Source organism: Salvia hispanica, chromosome 3 (assembly GCF_029641045.1).
Source record: "Salvia hispanica isolate PSC_SH4W2 chromosome 3, Shi_PSC_v1, whole genome shotgun sequence".
NCBI classification, from domain to species: Eukaryota; Viridiplantae; Streptophyta; class Magnoliopsida; order Lamiales; family Lamiaceae; genus Salvia; species Salvia hispanica.
In genome coordinates, this window is record NC_142694.1 from 10,115,940 (window position 1) to 10,136,708 (window position 20,769).

The 20,769-nt window shown below is 35.7% G+C and overlaps 3 protein-coding genes across 3 annotated transcripts; 2 read left to right on the top strand and 1 right to left on the bottom strand.

Annotated features, from left to right (window-relative positions):
* The first annotated feature begins 1,805 nt into the window (after positions 1-1,805).
* On the top strand, positions 1,806-5,370 carry LOC125210556 (Lecithin:cholesterol acyltransferase family protein). Its single transcript, XM_048110096.2, has 5 exons — positions 1,806-2,557; positions 3,404-3,626; positions 3,708-3,979; positions 4,051-4,605; positions 4,685-5,370. Exons 1-5 carry the CDS (start codon positions 2,121-2,123, stop codon positions 5,166-5,168), a joined length of 1,971 nt encoding a protein of 656 aa, XP_047966053.1. The 5' UTR covers positions 1,806-2,120; the 3' UTR covers positions 5,169-5,370.
* Positions 5,349-7,999, bottom strand: LOC125210555 (Tetratricopeptide repeat (TPR)-like superfamily protein). Its single transcript, XM_048110095.2, has one exon. The coding sequence runs from the start codon at positions 7,935-7,937 to the stop codon at positions 5,475-5,477; it is 2,463 nt and encodes an 820-aa protein (XP_047966052.1). The 5' UTR covers positions 7,938-7,999; the 3' UTR covers positions 5,349-5,474.
* Positions 8,000-11,842: 3,843 nt separating this feature from the next.
* LOC125190999 (protein FAR1-RELATED SEQUENCE 4-like) lies at positions 11,843-13,300 on the top strand. Its single transcript, XM_048088451.2, has 2 exons — positions 11,843-12,816; positions 12,912-13,300. The coding sequence occupies exons 1-2, from the start codon at positions 11,931-11,933 to the stop codon at positions 13,298-13,300; spliced, it is 1,275 nt and encodes a 424-aa protein (XP_047944408.2). The 5' UTR covers positions 11,843-11,930.
* The last annotated feature ends 7,469 nt before the right edge of the window (positions 13,301-20,769 follow it).

Below are 20,769 nucleotides of genomic sequence, written 5' to 3' on the forward strand. Positions count from 1 at the left end.
TCGAATACCTGTTTTTTTTTTTTTTTTTTTTTTTTTTTTTAATCTTGGTTTCTCAGTTATATTACTTACTACAACTCTACAAAATGGTGTTAATTTGAAACTTAATCTCGATTTTAATCTGGATTCCAATCTAGATGGTGTACTACTAAACGACCAAATTGTACCAAAGAACGTGTTGCCACTCAAAAGCGATCGTATTTAATGAAAGTAAATAACGACTCTTCTACGACAGGTGAATTCCATGTCTCATTTTCTGATTCACTGTGACTATTAGTAGTAATTTAGTATACTGGAGTAGTACAATTAATATACATACAAAGAATACGATCATAGACATCACCCAGTTTCCTTGGGCATTGTGCTTCGATTTAGTCTTTCAAGATTGCCAACACTTTCGAGATTTGCTGTTTACACTTTCATCCAATTATATATTGACAATTCATATTATTATTTTAAATGGTTTATACTTGTATGCTTTTGCAAAGTAGAAAAATGATACTCCTACCATAACATGCTACATTTGTGGCAAACTCATTATAAGAATATGTTCCCTTCAATTTTTTCACATCAATTTTGCATAGATATCATGTTACTTTAACGCAATATGTGATAACCGATTGAAGAAATTCAATAAAGTGGCATAGTAATGGTAGAATACTTGGGAAATCAATCCACCTACGGCATAGTTAGAAGAAGTAATTTAGCTATTTCAGCTATTATTCGAAAGAAAAAAAGTAAAACGAATTATTTTTTTTTCCTTCTGAAATTGATACTCCAACCCCACAAGTTATATATTTTTTGTGGGTGCCGTTCGGTTGTCTTTTGCTCATAAGTTTGGCTCATGGCACGCTTCTACAATCTACAATTACAATGAATCTCACTACTATTATTTATCCCATCTCAAATTATATTACTTTCAGTTCTAAATAAGTAAATCTTATCTTATTTTTCTATTCCACATTATCTTAGTACTATCTTCTTTAATAAATCGAGATGTCTTCTTATGAACAGTTCGGTTGCTATAACTATTTGCGCGATTAAAGGTCGTATCTTTCTTAAAGCTTAGTTTTTCACGTGCTTTCACAATACCAAGATTATATCGTAATTCATAATTTAACCATCTCATCCTCACATTCATTTATTAATTTAATCCCGGATAAATCTTATTATTGTAATCATCTACCAAATCGAACCTCACCATTATTACTAAATTGTAAGCCTGAAAATATACAGATGGCCACAGCCAAACCACCGCCATGGATGATCTGGAAACACCTCTGTGTTTCTCTCCGATAATTGGGGGTCTTCTTCTTGGATACTCTCTCTCTCACACACACACACAAAAACACACAGAGTAGTGATGAAAAAGTAAGGAGAGCGGTGAGAGAGTGGCACTCCATGCATTGCACACAGGTGTCACAAGACTCACAACCAACAATCACCACTTTTAATTTTCACTTACATCACAACTATAAATTCTTACTTGCATAACTATATCGTTACTTTATAGTCCTAGTAATTAATAGAGTATATAATATTACGTTTATTTAATTTTGTTTTGAATAATTCAGAAAACAAATATATGCATAATTCAAGATTTGGCATATCATTATAAGATTACCATAATGAAAGAATTGGCTTATTTATTTGCAAAAATACTTTATTCTCATTGTATATATCATATTAGTAAAATTAGAAACAGGAAGATGAAATGAAATTTGCAATCGAAAAGAGTCAACTAGTCAGCCCATATCTCTTCGGTTGCATCATCAAAATTCGACACCAAACACAACAAGTCAAAAAAACTCTCCTACCATCCATTATTCTCAATTCGGCAAATACTCAAATTCTTGATTTAAACCCCCCAAAAAACCCATCTTTATTCCTCTCTGTTTTCCATAATCAACCACAAGAGCCTTCCTCAATTAAGATTTCACAGACACCTACATATCTCCCCCTCCTCCACGTGGATTTCACAACCCCTTCCAACCTTCAATTTCTCACCTTTTTTTTTATTCTTTCACCTTTCATATATTTTTTTGTTCTGGGCTTCTTCTTCATCCCAATTTGAAGATGAACTGCGCCATTTCTTGAAAAAAAAAATCTGATCTTTCGATGCAATGGCTGCAATTCTGCGGTTCCGGAAGCTCTGTTTTCTGGAGCCATCATCACAATCATCATGTAATGAGCATAAAAAGCAAAGGGCAAAGAGGGATGAGAGAAAAATGAGGGAGAATTGTGATGCGGGAGAGGATGGATTGAGAAGGAAGGGTGTGAAGGAGTGGAGGTGCATAGACTCTTGCTGTTGGGTGATTGGATTGATGTGCACGGCGTGGTGGCTGCTGCTCTTCCTGCACCACTGCATGCCGGCGAGTTTACCCGGTGCTGAGCCACCGGGGGTGAGGCTGAGGCGGCAGGGCGTCGTGGCCCTGCACCCTGTGGTTCTGGTGCCCGGCATTGTCACCGGGGGGCTCGAGCTGTGGGAGGGGAGGCCGTGCTCCGATGGCCTCTTCCGCCAGCGGCTTTGGGCCGGTAGCTTTGCTGAGATTTTCAAGAGGTTTGAGTGATATACTAGTCTTTATTGGCTCAATGCTTTTTGTATGTTTTATTTTGGGGTTGATTGAGGTTGTAATTTACTTCAAAATTGAGCATTATTGATTGAGTTTCCTGTGTTTCAGTTGGTTGAGGTTGTCATTGTCTCTATCTTGAGCATTCTTGAATGGATTGTATGTGTTTTAGTTGGTTGAGGTTGTCATTGTCTCAATCTTGAGCATTCTTGAATGAATTGTATGTGTTTTAGTTGATTGAGGTTGCCATTGTCTCTATCTTGAGCATTCTTGATTGATATATATGTGTTTTAGTTGGTTGAGGTTGTGACCTGTGATTTACTTCAAAATTTAGCATTCTTGATTGTATTGTATGTGTATTAGTTGGTTGAGGTTGTGATTGATTTCAAGTTGTGCGTTCTTGATTGAATTGTAGTACGTGTTTTAGTTGGTTGAGGTTGTGATTGTTTCAAGTTGAACATTCTTGATTGAATTGTGTGTGTTTTAGTTGGTTGAGATTGTGATTGACTTCAAGTTGAGCATTCTTGATTGAATTGTTGAGGTTGTGATTGACTTCAAAATGAGCATTCTTGATTGACTTCAAAACTGAGCACTCTTGCCTGAGTTGTACTATGTATTTTAGTTAGTTGAGGTTGTGATTATATTCAAGTTGAGAATTCTTGATTGAGTTGTATGTATTTTACTTGTTTGATGTTGTGACTTGACTTCAAAAGTGAGCATTCTTGATTGAATTGTATGTATTGCAGTTGGTTGAGAGTGTGATTGAATTCAAAATTGAGATTCTTGATTGAATTGTATGTGTTGACATCAAATTGAGCTTTTTTGTTGGAATTCAGGCCAATGTGTTGGTTGGAGCACCTGTCCCTGGACAACGAAACAGGGCTAGACCCAGCCGGAATCCGGGTGCGAGCCTCTTCCGGGCTGGTCGCAGCCGATTATTTCGCTCCAGGTTACTTTGTTTGGGCCAATTTGATTGAGAATTTAGCTAGAATTGGGTATGAGGAGAAAAATATGCACATGGCTGCCTACGATTGGAGGTTATCCTTTCAAAATACAGAGGTACATTTTTGCATCAATTCTGATAAAATATGTCTGTAATTATTTCAACAACTTTTAATATCTTGGTGATTGGTGAAGCAGGTGAGGGACCAAACTCTGAGTAGATTAAAGAGCAAAATCGAGCTTATGTATGTCTCGAACGGGTATAAAAAAGTGGTGGTGGTGCCACATTCTATGGGTGCCAACTATTTTCTCCACTTCATGAAGTGGGTCGAGTCGGCCGGAGGGGGTGGCCGAGGCTGGTGTGCCAAGCACATCAAGTCGATAATGAATATAGGTCCGGTGTTTCTAGGCGTTCCCAAAGCCGTTAGTAGCATACTGTCCGCAGAGAGCAAAGATGTTGCTTTTCTCAGGTACGCAAGCCTCTCGTTCGATATTTGTTCTGAAATCGAACTATACTTTGATATGATCAAACTTTGTGCAGAGCTATGGCGCCTGGTCTCTTGGATTCCGAGATTTTTCGGCTTCAAGCTCTGGAACATGTCATGCGTGTGTCGCGGACATGGGACTCGCTCGTCTCTTTGTTACCTAAAGGTGGAGAGGCCGTTTGGGGCAACTTGGATTGGTCTCCGGAGGAAGATCATGTATGTGACTGGGGGACGAGAAAGTATCAGCAGCAGTCAAAGACGAAGGGCAATGAAACTGATGGTCGACACAGTTTTCAAGTACAAGAACCGACGAAGTTTGGAAGGATCGTCTCCTTTGGCAAGACAGGATCTTCACCCGATGCTATATCTTCAAAGTCTAATGCATCCTGTGGAAAAGTTAAGACAGAATACGACGAGGTGAGCCAGGAAACGATACAGAAGATTTTTGAAGAAAGAGTGTACACCGCAGACACGTTACTGGATCTTCTTCGATCCGTTGCACCAAAGATGATGAAGAGGGCTGAAGCTCACTTCTCACATGGCATAGCAGAAAATCTCAGTGATCCGAAATATAACCACTACAAGTACTGGTCGAATCCGCTCGAGACAGAGTAAGAACAACTGCATTATTTAGCCTGTGACTATCAATTTCAACACACTGTCGATGCATAACTTCTTTTTCGATTACAGGTTACCTGAAGCTCCTGACATGGAGATTTACAGTTTATATGGGGTCGGGATTCCTACAGAGCGATCATACGTGTACAAGCTCTCACCCCCAGGAAAGTGCAGAAGTATACCTCTCCAAATCGACAGTTCTGCAGATGGCAGCCACAATGGCTGTCTAAAGGGTGGGGTATACTTTGTCGATGGAGACGAAAGTGTACCAGTTTTGAGTGCCGGTTTCATGTGCGCCAAGGGATGGAAAGGGAAGACGCGGTTCAATCCCTCTGGAAGCGCTACCTACATACGAGAGTACAAACACATAGCACCTGCAAACTTGCTACATGGAAGGGGTCTGGAGAGTGGAGCACATGTCGACATCATGGGAAACGTTGCTTTGATCAAGGATGTGTTGCGGGTGGCTGCCGGTGCATCTGGAGTGGAGCTGGGAGGAGACAGGATCTATTCAGACATCATGAAGATATCAGAGAAAATAAAGATTCACCTGTAATGGTGGATCGTGTTCAAGAGTGGGTCGGATCGGAAAGATCGAAAGGTACAATCTTGAAAGCCAAACAAGTGAGTGTTTGAAGCATCAAAAGAGAGTTGGGAGTAAAGGGTGAGTTAGATTACTAATTTTATTAGTTTGTAACCAATTGAATAAAGCTCTTTCCCAGTTAACATCAAGAAATGAAAAATCACCCTTCCATTTATGTTGATTTCACAGTAGAAGAAAGATGCTGAAATGCTTACAACTTTAAAATCCATAAAAACAGTATGTATAAATAATCTAGCAAAAGTGTACAGATGCATAGTCTCATGACTCCATGTTTTGCCTTACGCGCGAGACGAGCCTCTGCAGAGCTGGCTCGGTGAGGGAGGCGTCCTGCTCTCGGATCCTGGCCACGAAATCCATGGCCTCTTTGTACCGTTTAGCCTTACAGTAGCCATCTACAATGGTGTTATACGTTAGCTCATTCGGGTTGCAGTTATGCTGGATCATATAACTCATCACTTCGTCGACTTCTTGGAACAGGCCGCGCGACGAGAAGCCAGCTATGAAGGTGTTGTAGGTAACGATGCATGGCCTTATCCCCCTACTCGTCATCTCAGAGAAAACCCTCATCGCCTCCTCCATCAGCCCCTGCCTGCAGAAGCCCTTGATGACCGTGTTGTAAGACACGAGATCCGGCTTCCCTTCACCCTGCAGCAGCCCGTTGAGTACATCCTGCGCCTTCCAGCAGTCGCCAGACCTAGCGTACATATCCATCAAGCTGTTGTAGGTGACAAGATCCGGCTGCAGCCCATTCTCCCGGATAAAATCCAGCATCTCATGAGCACGCTCGTGCATCTTGTTCCTCGAGAAGATGGAGACCATGGAGTTCATCACCACCATATCGGGTCTGTAGCCCTTCTTCAACAACTCTTGAAACGCTCTCTCCGTTCCAGCGAGTGATTTGCACTTGAAATTTGCTAGAATCAGAGTTCTCACAAGCATCCAGCTCGGATATATACGACCTTCGTAGATATCCTTAGCGATCCTCTCGATTCCCCTCACATTCCCTCCTTTCGAGTAGCTGTGAAGCATCAGCGAATGTGTCGTCTCGTTCGGCCTAAAACCCTTACTCTTCATGTCTGCAACAATAGACTCCGCCCCCCTCCAGTCCCCTTTCCGAGCCAAGGCATTTAGAAGCGCATTATACGTCGTGATACATGGCGAAAACCCTGCCCTTATCATCTCGTCGTGCATCTTCTCAGCGTTGATCTCAGACCCGCACCTACCATAAGCACTTATCAAGGTATTGAAAGTGTCCCTATCCGGCTCAAAACCGCACTTCTTCATCTCATGGAATACGTGGCTCACATGCTTGTGCATCCCTTTCGTACCACACATGGCAAGCATCGTGTTCCATGTTACACGATTTGGCGTGCACCCACTGGACTTCATATCACATATCACCTCCATCATCTCTTCCGCACGCGCCTTCTTCCCCAGCATCCCGATAATGGAATTATAAGTACACACGTTGGGGACACATCCCGACTCCTTCATCTGCTTGAAGAAACGCAGCGCTTTATCCTCCTTCCCAGCCTTGCCATAGGCATCAATGACAGTCGTATATGTGACAGCATTCGGCATCACACCCTTACCCCTCATTGTCTCGATCAACGAAGCTCCCTCCTCAAGAAATCCCGCCCTCACATAAGCAGCCACAAGCTCGTTATAAGTCACCGAATCAGGAGGGCAATTGTTCTCCTCCATCTCCCTCAACACACTCAACGCCTCGTTGTAGATCCCCACCTTCCCGTAAACTTGAAGCAACGAGTTATACGTTACAGTACCCGGCACATAGCCGTTTAACTTGAGCTCATCGAAGAAACTCTTCGCCTCCTCCAACAACCCTTCTCTGCCATAAGCAGATATCACAGTGCTGCAAGTGAACTCATCAAATTCAAGCCCCAAACTCTTCATCTCATCTAAAAGCCCCAAAATCTTATCCCAAGATCGCCCCTTCTTGCCGTAAACATCCAACATCACATTGTAAGTAACCAAAGTCGGACTCAAATCTCTCAGCTTCATGAAATCAAACAACGCTATTGCCTTCTCGTACTTCCCACTGCGAGAATACGAATGTAAGATGGTCGTCCACGCTCGAACATCGAGCGCGAAATCCCTCACAGGAATAACATCAAACAGCTTCGATGCAACCGAGTGCTGAGACTCTTTACCAAGAATTTTGACCATCAATTCGATAATCTGATTATCCAATCGATCACTATTGCACGCGTCCAAATTGAGAACAGCCCATTCAAACAGCAAGACCGCCCTCGCGCCGTTTCCGGTGACATCCAAGCCCTTCAGCAGACTAATCAAATCAACTTCATGAAGCAATTCCGACTTGGCGGAATCGAAGAAGGAGCGCAGCTCAGAGACGGGGAGCTTCAGAATTGATTCGAGAAGCGACTTGCAGTTCTGCGGGAGGAAATCGGCGTCGATTAAAGCCCTTTGGCTGATCAGCGGAATCGCAATCGAAGTGTCGTCGGCGGCGGCGGCATCTTTGCGGAAATGGGGCGGGACGGAGGATTTGACAGGGTGGGAGACGTGGAGGAGGTGCTGGAGGAGGGAATCGAGGGGGAAAGAGTGGGAAGACTGCTGCTGCTGCTGCTGGAGAGGAGGGAGGGGGAGGGTGGAGGTGTTGAATTTGAGGCGGTGGGCGGGGGTGGGCTTGGTGGGGTGAATTGGGAATGTGGGGCGATTGGGGAAGACGGTTCCTTCCATGGTTATGGCAAAGGGTGGAGTTTGGGAATTACATGGCGGAGAAGGTTATGAATGGATTGAATTGAAAGAGATAGAGTAATTGAGGCAGAAACCAACTGCTTTATCTATTAATGCTCTATTTCTACAAAATATAAACATGATGGATACTATGGACTATGGACTATGGACTAGTATAAGAAATGAAATGAAACTCTTTTTTTTCTTTAACATTTTCTTTTATTTATATTTATTTTATACTATAAAATGATTTTATAAATTTATAAAAATATCATTGTATGAAATCTGAAATCAAACAAATATATATATATATATAGGGGTGTGTTAGGGTCTTTACAGCATCTTAGTGTAAAACACAACACTAATCACAATCCTTGGATCATTAGATTGGATGGTTGTGATTAGTTACATTATCATACTAAAAATCTATATTATTAGCCGAGGTACATTATTAGACTAGAAATGTACATTGTAAGACTAAAACTGTACATTATTAAACTAAAATGCTACATTATTATCCGAGCTACATTATTAGTCTAAAATTCTACATCATTAGATGACACGTGGCATTAATCTAACCGTTAGATCATAAGATCCAATGGACTGCAAGTGTTTTGAGTTTTACTTATACTTAGCATTCTGACCTGAATACATCCCTATATATATATATATATATATATATATATATATATATATAGTCCCATTATCCACAAATCCACTCTTAAAGATCGAACCACCGAACCCTACCAAATTAGGGCTTTTAGATCTAGTTTTTTATGGATAAGATACATAAATTTATAAATTATTTTCGCCTTCATCACGAGCCTATTTTAATTCATCCGAAGGTAAATAAGTCATACTAACATGTTACGAAGATTTAACTTCGTTCCAGGATATATTACTTCATTCTAGTAGGTTTTTACTTCATTCTAGTAGGTTTTTACTTCATTCCGTTAGATTTTTACTTCATTCCAGTACGTAAATGTGGTTTCGCCATCGCGTGCCGTTCTTTCTCTCTACAATATCTATCACCACCGCCATGGCGCTAATATTGGTTTAATAAATACATGGAATAATGTAATAAATTATTGGAATGAAGTATGTGTAGAAGCATTTGAAGTCCCACTGGAATGAAGTAAAAATCTTATCCAATGAAGTAATAACGTTCCTGAATGAAGTAATAAACTCACTTGAATAAATTGCATTTTTAAATGTTAATCACGCAAAAACCCACGTCAATGAATTTGAATGAAACATATGTTGAATCATTTCAAAACCTACTGGAAGCAAGTAAAAACATGTTGTAGTTTCAAGGTATTAGGTACAGAATGAAGTAATAAACCTATACAATGAAGTAAAATGAGCTAGTAATGAAGCAGAAAAAAATTTCACAGCAGCACATCTCATCAAAAAAACTAGATCTAATGGCCCAGATTTGGTCTCTAGTTCGGTCTTTAAAATTGGTTCGACATTGATCACAACTCTATATATATATATATATATATATATATATATAGGGATGTGATCATATCATAACCCCCAAATCACATAATAACTCTATAACCAAATCTGGACCACACATATTTGATAATCTTGTGGTTGAGATTCAAACTTAGATTTACTTATAAAAAAGGCGCAGAGGGGTAAAAATGTAATTTCCTCATTTAATTTCTGAATTCTACTCCAAACGCGCGAATCACGCTTTCATTCTTTTTGAACTCAATTCTCTCCTTCATCTTCATCTTCACAATTAAGATCGATTCTCTCATCTTCATCTTCCATATTTCTCGCCTATTTTATTTCAACATCTCCAGATTTTCTTCGATTTGTTTCATTATTCCGTATTCTCCAGATTTTGTTTCCATAATTGTGATCGGGAAGATGTTTTCAATTTTGCGTTCTTATTTTCATTGATTACCTCTTCAATTGCTGTGAAAATTTGCTTCGATGGAATCTGTAGCAAATAACGAAGGTAACAATCATTATCTATTACTTAGCTTATTGATTGTGTTCATATTCATGTATTGAATTTGATTTTAGATTAATATTAGTTGTTGATTGGTTTATGTTTCTGATGTACTGGAATTCTTATTTGATTATATTATGTATTGTCGATTATGTGTTAAAATGATACTTTTGGCTTATAAATGTTAGGTTTACTGCATAATATGATAGTTTTGTCGGATAAAATGATATTATGATAAAATGATACTATGATAAAATGATACTATTACTGATTTGTAGGTATGTACATTCCTGTTTGTGATGATAGGTTTACTGCATAACATGATAGTTTTGTCGGATAAAATGATACTAAGATAAAATGATACTATGATAAAATGATGCTATTACTGATTTGTAGGTATTTACATTCCTGTTTGTGATGATAGGTTTATTGCATAACATGATATTTTTACTGCATAAAATGATACTTTTACTGCATAAAATGATATTATGATAAAATGATACTATGATAAAATGATACTTTTACTGATTTGTAGGTATGTACATTCCTGTTTGTGATGATGCTTTGAAGCCAATGATTGGTATGAAATTCAATACATTAGTAGAAGCAGTTGGTTTCTATGAACATTATGCTCGTTCAGTTGGTTTTGGCATTCGTAAAATGGGTAACAAATCAGTTCAAGGTATTACTAAGTGGCAGTATTTGGCTTGCAACAGACAAGACTCTAAGAATTTTATACCTGGTCATGCATCCCAATCAACTGAAGTGTCTTTTAAAAAGCGTAGGTGTCGGTCATTTAGGTGTGAATGTCTTGCTAAGCTCAATTTGAGATATTATTCAGATGGCAAGAGCAGAGGATATGAGGTTTATCAGTTTGTTGAGTATCATAATCACTTAATGGTTGCGGATGAGCATAGGCATTTTATGATGGCCAATCACAATCTGGATCCTATCCATCGGAGGTTTATGGAGGATTGTGGCAGGTGTAATATTGGTCCCACTCTCACATTCAAACTTTTGAAGGAGATAATGGGTGGACCTGAAAATGTTGGATGTGATATTATTGATATTAGAAATGGTTATCGTGATATTATGTCCAATATTGATGGTTCAGATGCTCAAATGATTTTTGATTATATGCGTTATCAAAAGGAATCATCTGATGCCTTCTATTATGAAATTGAGATAGGATCTCATGGAAAGTTAACTAGACTCTTCTGGGTTGATGCTATTTGAAGACGAAATTATCATATGTTTGGAGATGTAATTTCATTTGATTCAACATACAACACTAACAGGTATATTACTTTTGTTGCTAATAGACATAAAATGATACTTTTTGCTGATTAAATTATATTTCAGTTGATAAAATGATACTTTTTGCTGATAAAATGATAGTCATAGCTGATAAAATGATACTTCTGAATTATATAATGACAAAATGATACTTGCAGTAGATAAAATGATATTTCTTACTAATAAAATGATACTTTTGCTGATAAAATGATAGTTATAGCTGATAAAATGATACTTTTCTATATGCATGAAAATATAATTCATTTTTATGTTATAAAATGGTACTTCTGAATTATATAATGACAAAATGATACTTGCAGTAGATAAAATGATACTTCTTACTAATAAAATGATACTTTTGGCTGATAAAATGATACTCAGAATATACTCATTTTATTCACAGAACCTATCATTTTATTCCCCGAAACTATCATTTTATCATTTTATCATGCAAAAGTATCATTTTATCCGCTCAAACTATCATTTTATGATGCAAAAGTATCAGTTTTCAAATAAAACAGAACCACCAAAAAACATCATCAAACCTATATCATTTTAACCATTTTATGATAAATATAATTCATTTTTATGCTATATTCTGAAGGTATTGCATGATTTTTGCTTCATTCACTGGAAAAGATAATCATTCTAGACCAGTTACATTTGGAGCTGGCTTGTTATCAAGTGAAGGTAGAGAATCCTATTCTTGGTTGTTTGGCTGTTTTGTTCGATGCATGGGGGTAGCACCCAAATTGATTATCACTGATCAAGATTGGGGGATCAAACTTGCTGTTCAACAAGTACTTTTACAAACAAGGCACCGATGGTGTATGTGGCATATCATGGTTAAGGTGTCAGATAAGTTGCCCAAATCTTTACTTGGTAATAAAGATTTCAAAAAAGAGTTGAATGCATGTGTTTGGTCTGATTTGTTAGAGCCTGATGAGTTTGATATAATATGGAATGATATAATGGAACGGTATGGATTAGAAGACGTGCACTGGTTTGGATCAATGTTTGAAGATAGAGAATTCTGGGTTCCTGCTTGTTTTCGAGATTTTCCCATGGGGTCGCTTCTTAGGACTACATCGATGTCTGAATCGGAGAATAGCTTTTTTAAAAACTACACAAAGCCACGTGCAAATCTTGTACAGTTCATCAATTTCTTTAATTATGCTGTGGGAGATCAAAGGAATGCCAATTCACGATTGAACTACTTGGATTACTCAACCATTCCTGATTTGTCAACCCAATTGCCTATTGAGAAGCATGCATCTACAATCTACACTGATTCTATTTTCAAACATGTACAACAGGAAATAAGTATGGTATGTGAGATTGTTTCTATAACTACTGTTGAGGATAACATCAAGATGCATCAGGTCAAGGACCAATATGGTAGAACATTGGATGTTAAGTATGATTGTAAGAAAGACACATTCGACTGTAGTTGCAAGAAGTTTTCCAGAATTGGTTTGTTATGCTGTCATATATTTTGTTTGTTGAAGAATAAGTCTGCTAATCTCATTCCTGAGAAATATTTTGGTCGAAGGTGGTTGAAGAGCTCTTTACTAAAGGCAGCACATGGTCTACCATCTGAGGAACAACAACCATTTGAACGTGTGTTCCATTTTTAACCTTATTTGTAAAAATTCTATTTTTCAGTCAGAGAAATGATAGTACTTATTGTAATAATGTTATCTTTTATCTTGCAGATTTGGATGAAAAGCAGGAAGTGAAGAAAAAGTTGTTCTCCAACTTTTATCGATTAGTCCAAAAGTCTGAAGGAAGTATTGATCATTTGTCTTTGTTAAGTGCTGGTCTTGATGATTTGGAACAGCATATATTTGGAAATTGTGCAGCACCTTCAGTCATTGAAAAGAAGAAGATGGTTGAGGATTTTTATGGAATGGCAGTACCTGATGTAATTGATGTACATCCTCCAGACGTTGTTAGTACCAAAGGATCAGCTAGTGGCAAAGTAGCAAAGAGGCAGAGTGCAATAAGGAAAGCAAATAAGCCTCTACGACGGTGTGGTAAATGTCATGAGATTGGTCGTCATGATTCAAGAAATTGTGGTAGAGTCAATGAGAAGACAAATTGAAGCCATTTGATATAGTTTAGGTATTTTTGGTGTATAAAATGACATTTTGGCTGATAACATCATTCTTTTGTTTATAAACTGATAAAATGATACTTTAACCTGAAAAAATGATACTCGCAGCAAATAAAATGACAATAACCTTATAAAATCATGTATAAGCTGGAAAAAATGACATATAAGCTGATAAAATGATACTCTCAACAGATAAAATGATATTTTAATCTGACAAAATGATATATAAGCTGATAAAATGATACTTCTGACTTATAAAATTATAAAATGATACTCGCAGTTGATAAAATGATACTTTCAGCAGATAAAATGATAAAATGATACTTCTGACTGATAAAATGATACTTCTGATAAAATGACATTTTTGTTTAATAAAATGATACTTTGGGCTTATAAAATGATAAAATGATACTTGCAGTAGATAAAATGATACTTTGGGCTTATAAAATGACATTTTGGCTTATAACATCATTCTTTTGTTTATAAACTGATAAAATGATACTTTAACCTGAAAAAATGATACTTGGAGCAGATAAAATGATAAAATGATACTTCTGACTGATAAAATGACATACTTGCAGCAGATAAAATGATAATTTTGGGTGATTATATTCGAAACCACTATTACAAAACGCTATTATCAAGTCATATAAGTTAGTATACAAGGGGTTCAAATTCTCTGATCATCTTTTCAACATCAATTTCTCCTTTTTTTGCTGTCATTCTCAAACTTCTTCTTTATCATTGTAAGTGTCTCAAAAGCCTTCTTGTTAGTATCTCCAATAAGCAATGCTTCAGTATATCTGACACGGAGTTTTATGAAAGACTCTGTTCCCTTCTTCGTTAAACCTGAATTCCAGTTACGAACAGGACCACCCATGTAAGTCTCCAAATGGCGCATCACATAAATTCCACAGTCAACTTTATTTGTATCGTTCTGCCATGGCATATTCATGTATCTGGTTTTTGACAGTTTGACAGTTCTTCCCATTGATGGATTGACTCCATTTCCAAGATAAGTTCGGAAGAAATTTCTCTATTCAAATAACACAAAACATACATGAGGTTGATTAAAAATTATATTATGTTCCATACTGAATTATATTCAATGCATTTTAACTAATAAATATTGAATGCATTTAACTAAACATACCAGAGTACTTGGTGCATCTTCATATTTCTTCTCAAGTAAATCTTCACTGACCAGAGAATTGTCAATCACATCCATCATTTGCATTTTGAGATTGAAGCAGATGATATAATAATGTTCATACGCCCAGATCGGAAAGAATATCTAATTTTCAAAAACATTATATATAAATGTCATTTTCAAAAATATAGGTATGTTGTTCTGTAAGGGATGTCATCATATCATAACGCATATTTATGATGATAACCTAATAACCCTCGTTTTATGGAAGAAAAGTATCATTTTATAGAACAGAATATCATTTTATGGACGAAAAATATCATTTTATCATGTATAAATATCATTTTTAGTAAAAATGATACTTTTGACCCATAAAATGATAGGGTTATTAGCTTATCACATAAATATGGGTTATCATTATAACGCACCTCTGTTCTGTAATGTATATCTAATTATTACTTACCAGGTCATAATTTTCCCATTTGAAATTTTCAATCTTTGACACAAATTCATTCAAGTTTGAGCAAAATCTTTCTCGACTCTCTGCTTCAGTCCAACCAGATCTCCTTGCAGTAATGTTGTAAATCTGTCATGTTTACATTTTTGTAAATATATTTTAACTTTTAATGTAATACTATTATTTATTTAATCGTTTACTGTACCGTAGGTGTGGTGTTGATGAAAAGACGACTCGGTGATGCCTTTGATTTGAATTTTTCATTGTGGTTGAGGAACACAACCCATGCATCTATGATGTTGATCCTGACGTATGTACGTGGAGCAAGGCTGTGGAAGTCAATCTTGAACAATGTGATCTTGTCGTTCTCATAAACTACCTCATAACTGATTTCAAATTCATATTTAATGTTAGTTAAAAGAACTGAATAAGAATATAATTATGTAATTCAAAACTTACTGTTCACTTTCTTCATCTGCCATCAACCAGTACATTATTTCTCTCTCTTCTTTATTCAGCTTTCCTTTCAGATTCACTGCTCTGACATTGTAGGGAGAGCACATTGCTTCAACAATTTTCTTTGTTGTTCTGACCACTTTCTCCTTTTCCATTGGAGGATCTTGAGAAACCATCTTCTTCCCTTTGTCCTTATTCAAATTTTCTTCTCTTTGTTTTAAAACTTCATCATCTTCTTGAGAAACCACTTTCTCCTTATTCAAATTTTCTTCTCTCTGTTTTAAAACTTCATCATCTCTGTGGATATCCTCCATGACAGTGGTTATTATGGTATCAACTCTGTCATGCTTTCATTAAAAAAAAATATAAATTGTTATTGACAGAAGTTATACTATTTTATCCACAGGAACTATCACATTATCAGCCAAAAATCTAAAACTATCATTATGAAACAAAAGTATCATTTTATTCACAGAATCTATCATTTTATTCCCTGAAACTATCATTTTATCATGCAAAAGTATCATTTTATCCGCTTAAACTATCATTTTATGATGCAAAAGTATCAGTTTTCAAATAAAAGTATCAGTTCTGGGATGATGCTATTTCAAGATGAAATTATCATATGTTTGGAGATGTAATTTCATTTGATTCAACATACAACACTAACAGGTATATTACTTTTGTTGCTAATATACATAAAATGATACTTTTTGCTGATTAAATTATATTTCAGTTGATAAAATGATACTTTTTGCTGATAAAATGATAGTCATAGCTGATAAAATGATACTTTTTATGTTATAAAATGATACTTCTGAATTATATAATGACAAAATGATACTTCTTACTAATAAAATGATACTTTTGGCTGATAAAATGATAGTTATAGCTGATAAAATGATACTTTTCTATATGCATGAAAATATAATTCATTGAAAATATAATGACAAAATGATACCTGCAGTAGATAAAATGATACTTTTGGCTGATAAAATGATACTCATAGCTGATAAAATAATACTCATAGCCAAAAATCTAAAACTATCATTATGAAACAAAACTATCATTTCATTCACAGAACCTATCATTTTATTCCCCGAAACTATCATTTTATCATGCAAAAGTATCATTTTATCCGCTTAAACTATCATTTTATGATGCGAAAGTATCAGTTTTCAAATAAAACAGAACCACCAAAAAACATCATCAAACCTATATCATTTTAACCATATAAACAATCATTTTATATACTTAAACTATCATTTTTAAAAGTTACCTCATATTCTTCATTCTGAACTTCTTTCCCTGAAACTTTTTCCTCTTCTTTTCCAGCTGTTTTATTAACCATTTCCTTTTCTCTTTCATTCTGTTTCTCTTGCTCGTTTTCCACCTCATCATCTTTTTCCTTCTCTACATCCTTTTCCCGATTAAATTCTTGATTCTCATTAGGACTGTCGTCACATTCAGGTATCAGAGTGAAGGTAGGGAACTCATTCCTATTTTTCAATATATATGTCCTCTCAGCAGCTTTAGTTAACTCAATCATGATATCAATCCATTCAGGATCATCAGTTTCATCATTGTTTATAGCCTGTGTCATTGTATTCTGACTTTCTATAACATGTTGCACACCTTCCTCTCTCAATCCCACTGCATTTCTTGTTGTATCACAGATTATCTTAAAGCTATTTAGATTCCTGAGTTTTTCCGGCGCTGCTTCAAGGACATCAACAATCTTCTCCATTGACGCTTTAACATTTTTGGCAGCTTCCTTCCATTCATGTAAGAAATTCTCCCATTCATTAGTTGTCCCCACTTCTACATCTTGAGATTCTTCTTCTTCGTCATCTTCATCATTTTCTTCATGTGGCTGCTTTTTATATCTGTCATACATATGACCCATACCAAATGTTGAATTCTCCATTTCTACTCTTTGTCTTTCTTTCAACAGTTCGGCAGTCCATCCTTTCACTGTTGGATAACATCTTGGCACCATTTTTTTTTCAAAAAGAATCCTGTCCACGTAACAAGCCTACATTAAACAAAAACTAAATGTTAGTTTTTCTGTAAATAGATTCATAGACAATGGAAAACAAATATATTCTTACCACTACAAAGATAACTGGCCCGGTAAATATCTTTGCTGTGTTTTTTTTCCACCTCTTTTGTGTTTCATGCAATCTAGATATGACATAGCCACACCAATTGTATTCTTTGATCTTCTCAACATCAGCTATGTAATCTAAAATTTTTGGCCTCAAATTTCCATCAGCAGGAGTGTTAATCAAGGCATACTCCATGAGAACCATAAAAGTCCATTTAAACAACTCACCACCTTCTTTGTCTCTCTCCATCTGCTCTACAACATACTTTGGCACCATTTTTTTCTCTCCACCTTTACAGAATTTAGCAATTTCAGTTTTGATGTGGGTATTTTTCTGAAATTTGCTCTTATTGATAGGTAAAGATCCAATCGGGAACCAAAGAGTTATGTGAACATCTTCATCGTCTAAAAACAGTGATTCCCCACTGTTCAACTCAATTGATGAACTTTTACGGTTAAAGTTGTAGATCAGATAATACGCTAATGCTCTTGGGAAACTTCTGATATTGAAGTTTAGGAGTGCGCCAAACCCAATCTCTCTAACAGCTCTTCTTTGATTCTCGTTTAGAGATTCAAGCATGTCAACGAAGAAGTCAGTATTCCTTCTTCCTGCCAAAGTTGCTATCTTAATGACTGTAATATCTTCAACAACTTTTTTCTTGCCCTTCTTTGATGTTGTCTTACCATCAGTTGCATCATCATTCTTTCTTTTCTTCTTATTTCTTATATGTTCTACTTCTTCTGCTAATGTTCTATGTTCATAATCATCATCATCACGAATGTTCTTTCCTAATAAACAAAAGATTTTAGTGTGTTAAACAGTTTATGTCATTATATAAAGTCAAAGTATCATTTTATCCCATGAAACTATCATTTTATCAAGGGCAATTATCATTTTATCTTCTGAAACTATCATTTTCTAAATTTCAATGAGTTCAAAAAAGCAGAGAGGGCATAACTTGTCACTTAAGTAGAACAAAACACTATTCACAAAGTATCATTTTATCATTTTCAGAAACTATCATTTTATGCACCCAAAGTATCATTTTATCAAGCAAATGCACAATTTCTACATTTAAACAGATCAACCAAACACATAGCAACACACACACACATACAAAAACACAGAGACACACACAACAACACACACACAAACACAGCAGCATTAGCATCAGGACACACACACAAACAAACATAAAGTATCATTTTATCCCATGAAACTATCATTTTATAATGTAAACTATCATTTTATCCCATGAAACTATCATTTTATCAAGTGCAATTATCATTTTATCTTCTGAAACTATCATTTTCTAAATTTCAATAAGTTCAAAAAAGTAGAGAGGGCATAACTTATCACTTAAGTAGAACAAAACACTATCCACAAAGTATCATTTTATCATTTTCAGAAACTATCATTTTATGCACCCAAAGTATCATTTTATCAAGTAAAGGCACAATTTCTATATTTAAACAGATCAACCAAACACATAGCAACACACACACACATACAAAAACACAGAGACACACACAACAACACACACACAAACACAGCAGCATTAGCATCAGGACACACACACAAACAAACATAAAGTATCATTTTATCCTATGAAACTATCATTTTATAATGTAAACTATCATTATATCCCATGAAACTATCATTTTATCCCATATGCCATAAAACTATCATTTTATAATCTGAAACTATCATTTTATCAAGTGCAATTATCATTTTATCTTCTGAAACTATCATTTTCTAAATTTCAATAAGTTCAAAAAAGTAGAGAGGGCATAACTTGTCACTTAAGTAGAACAAAACACTATCCACAAAGTATCATTTTATCATTTTCAGAAACTATCATTTTATGCACCCAAAGTATCATTTTATCAAGTAAAGGCACAATTTCTACATTTAAACAGATCAACCAAACACAGAGACACACACAACAACACACACACAAACACAGCAGCATTAGCATCAGGACACACACACAAACAAACATAAAGTATCATTTTATCCCATGAAACTATCATTTTATAATGTAAACTATCATTTTATCCCATGAAACTATCATTTTATCCCATATCCCATGAAACTATCATTTTATAATCTGAAACTATCATTTTCTGAATTTCAATGAGTTCAAAAAAGTAGAGAGGGCATAACTTGTCACTTAAGTAAAACAAAACACTATTCACAAAGTATCATTTTATCAAGCAAAATCACAATTTCTACATTTAAACAGATCAACCAAACACATAGCAACACACACACAGCAAAAACACACGTAAACAAAGCAAAACACACACACAAACGCAGAAAAACACACACCAGCAGCATGCACGGTAAAATGTAAATCTAAATATGTAGATTGTTCTCAATATTGTTATGCATGAACGATATTGTATAAATGTAAGAAATATCTACACTAAAAAACTACAGAATCTAAAAAAAATCGAGAAAATCTTCAGCAAAATGATAAATCGAGCAAAATCAAAAGTGAAATAAGTAATAAACTTCATCCAACCTTTCTTCGGTGAAGCTTCAGCGTTTTCCTTCGACATATTCCAGAATTGTGATGATTTTTCCTTCGATTCGTAGCGTTTGAAATGGGATTCGGAGGGTTTGATTGTGGGAGGGTTTGAGTTGTGAGAAATCGAATGTTAACGTCTGAGTCAAGTTTCTTCTTTCCCACCAAATTCTAAAATGAAATGACAATTTTGCCCTTAATATATCCGAAAATGATAGTTTTATTTGATAAAATGATAGTTTTTGTTAGATTAAATCTAGACCATATATTTTAAAAATGTGTGGTGGAGATTTAGTTATAGGGTTATCACACAAATTGGGGTTATCATTATAATGCACCCCATATATATATATACCAAATGAGAAACAATATTATTATTTCAAGTTCTAAAATCGCAAATTTATACGATAGCAATTTATTGTACCAATAAAAACTCATATAATCAAATAAGTTTATAAACCAAAAATTGCACACAAATCACATATCATTTAAATCACTTTTAGATCTATACTACAAAAGATCAATCACAAACACATGTCAATAAAAATAATGTATAAATATATATTAGAAGATGGCCAAATCTATCAAAATCATCAACAAAAATGCAGCAAAATAGCATGAAATATACAACCGATATCAATATGCATGCATTTAGCCAAAAAAAAAAATGGTTGCATACCCTAATAGTATACCCCGCATCGCCTACTTCCCGTGTAGCTGCTACCACCCATACCATGTCCAGGAAAGACAAATGGA

Bases quoted from the DNA above. Each gene is read 5' to 3' on its own strand.
- LOC125210555 (XM_048110095.2), bottom strand. From the start codon at position 7,937: ATGGAAGGAACCGTCTTCCCCAATCGCCCCACATTCCCAATTCACCCC.
- LOC125190999 (XM_048088451.2), top strand. From the start codon at position 11,931: ATGGGGGTAGCACCCAAATTGATTATCACTGATCAAGATTGGGGGATC. The intron at 12,817-12,911 runs GTGTGTTCCATT...TTTATCTTGCAG, and splicing joins GGAACAACAACCATTTGAAC to ATTTGGATGAAAAGCAGGAA.
- LOC125210556 (XM_048110096.2), top strand. From the start codon at position 2,121: ATGGCTGCAATTCTGCGGTTCCGGAAGCTCTGTTTTCTGGAGCCATCA. The intron at 2,558-3,403 runs GTTTGAGTGATA...GTTGGAATTCAG, and splicing joins TTTGCTGAGATTTTCAAGAG to GCCAATGTGTTGGTTGGAGC. The intron at 4,606-4,684 runs GTAAGAACAACT...TTTCGATTACAG, and splicing joins TCGAATCCGCTCGAGACAGA to GTTACCTGAAGCTCCTGACA.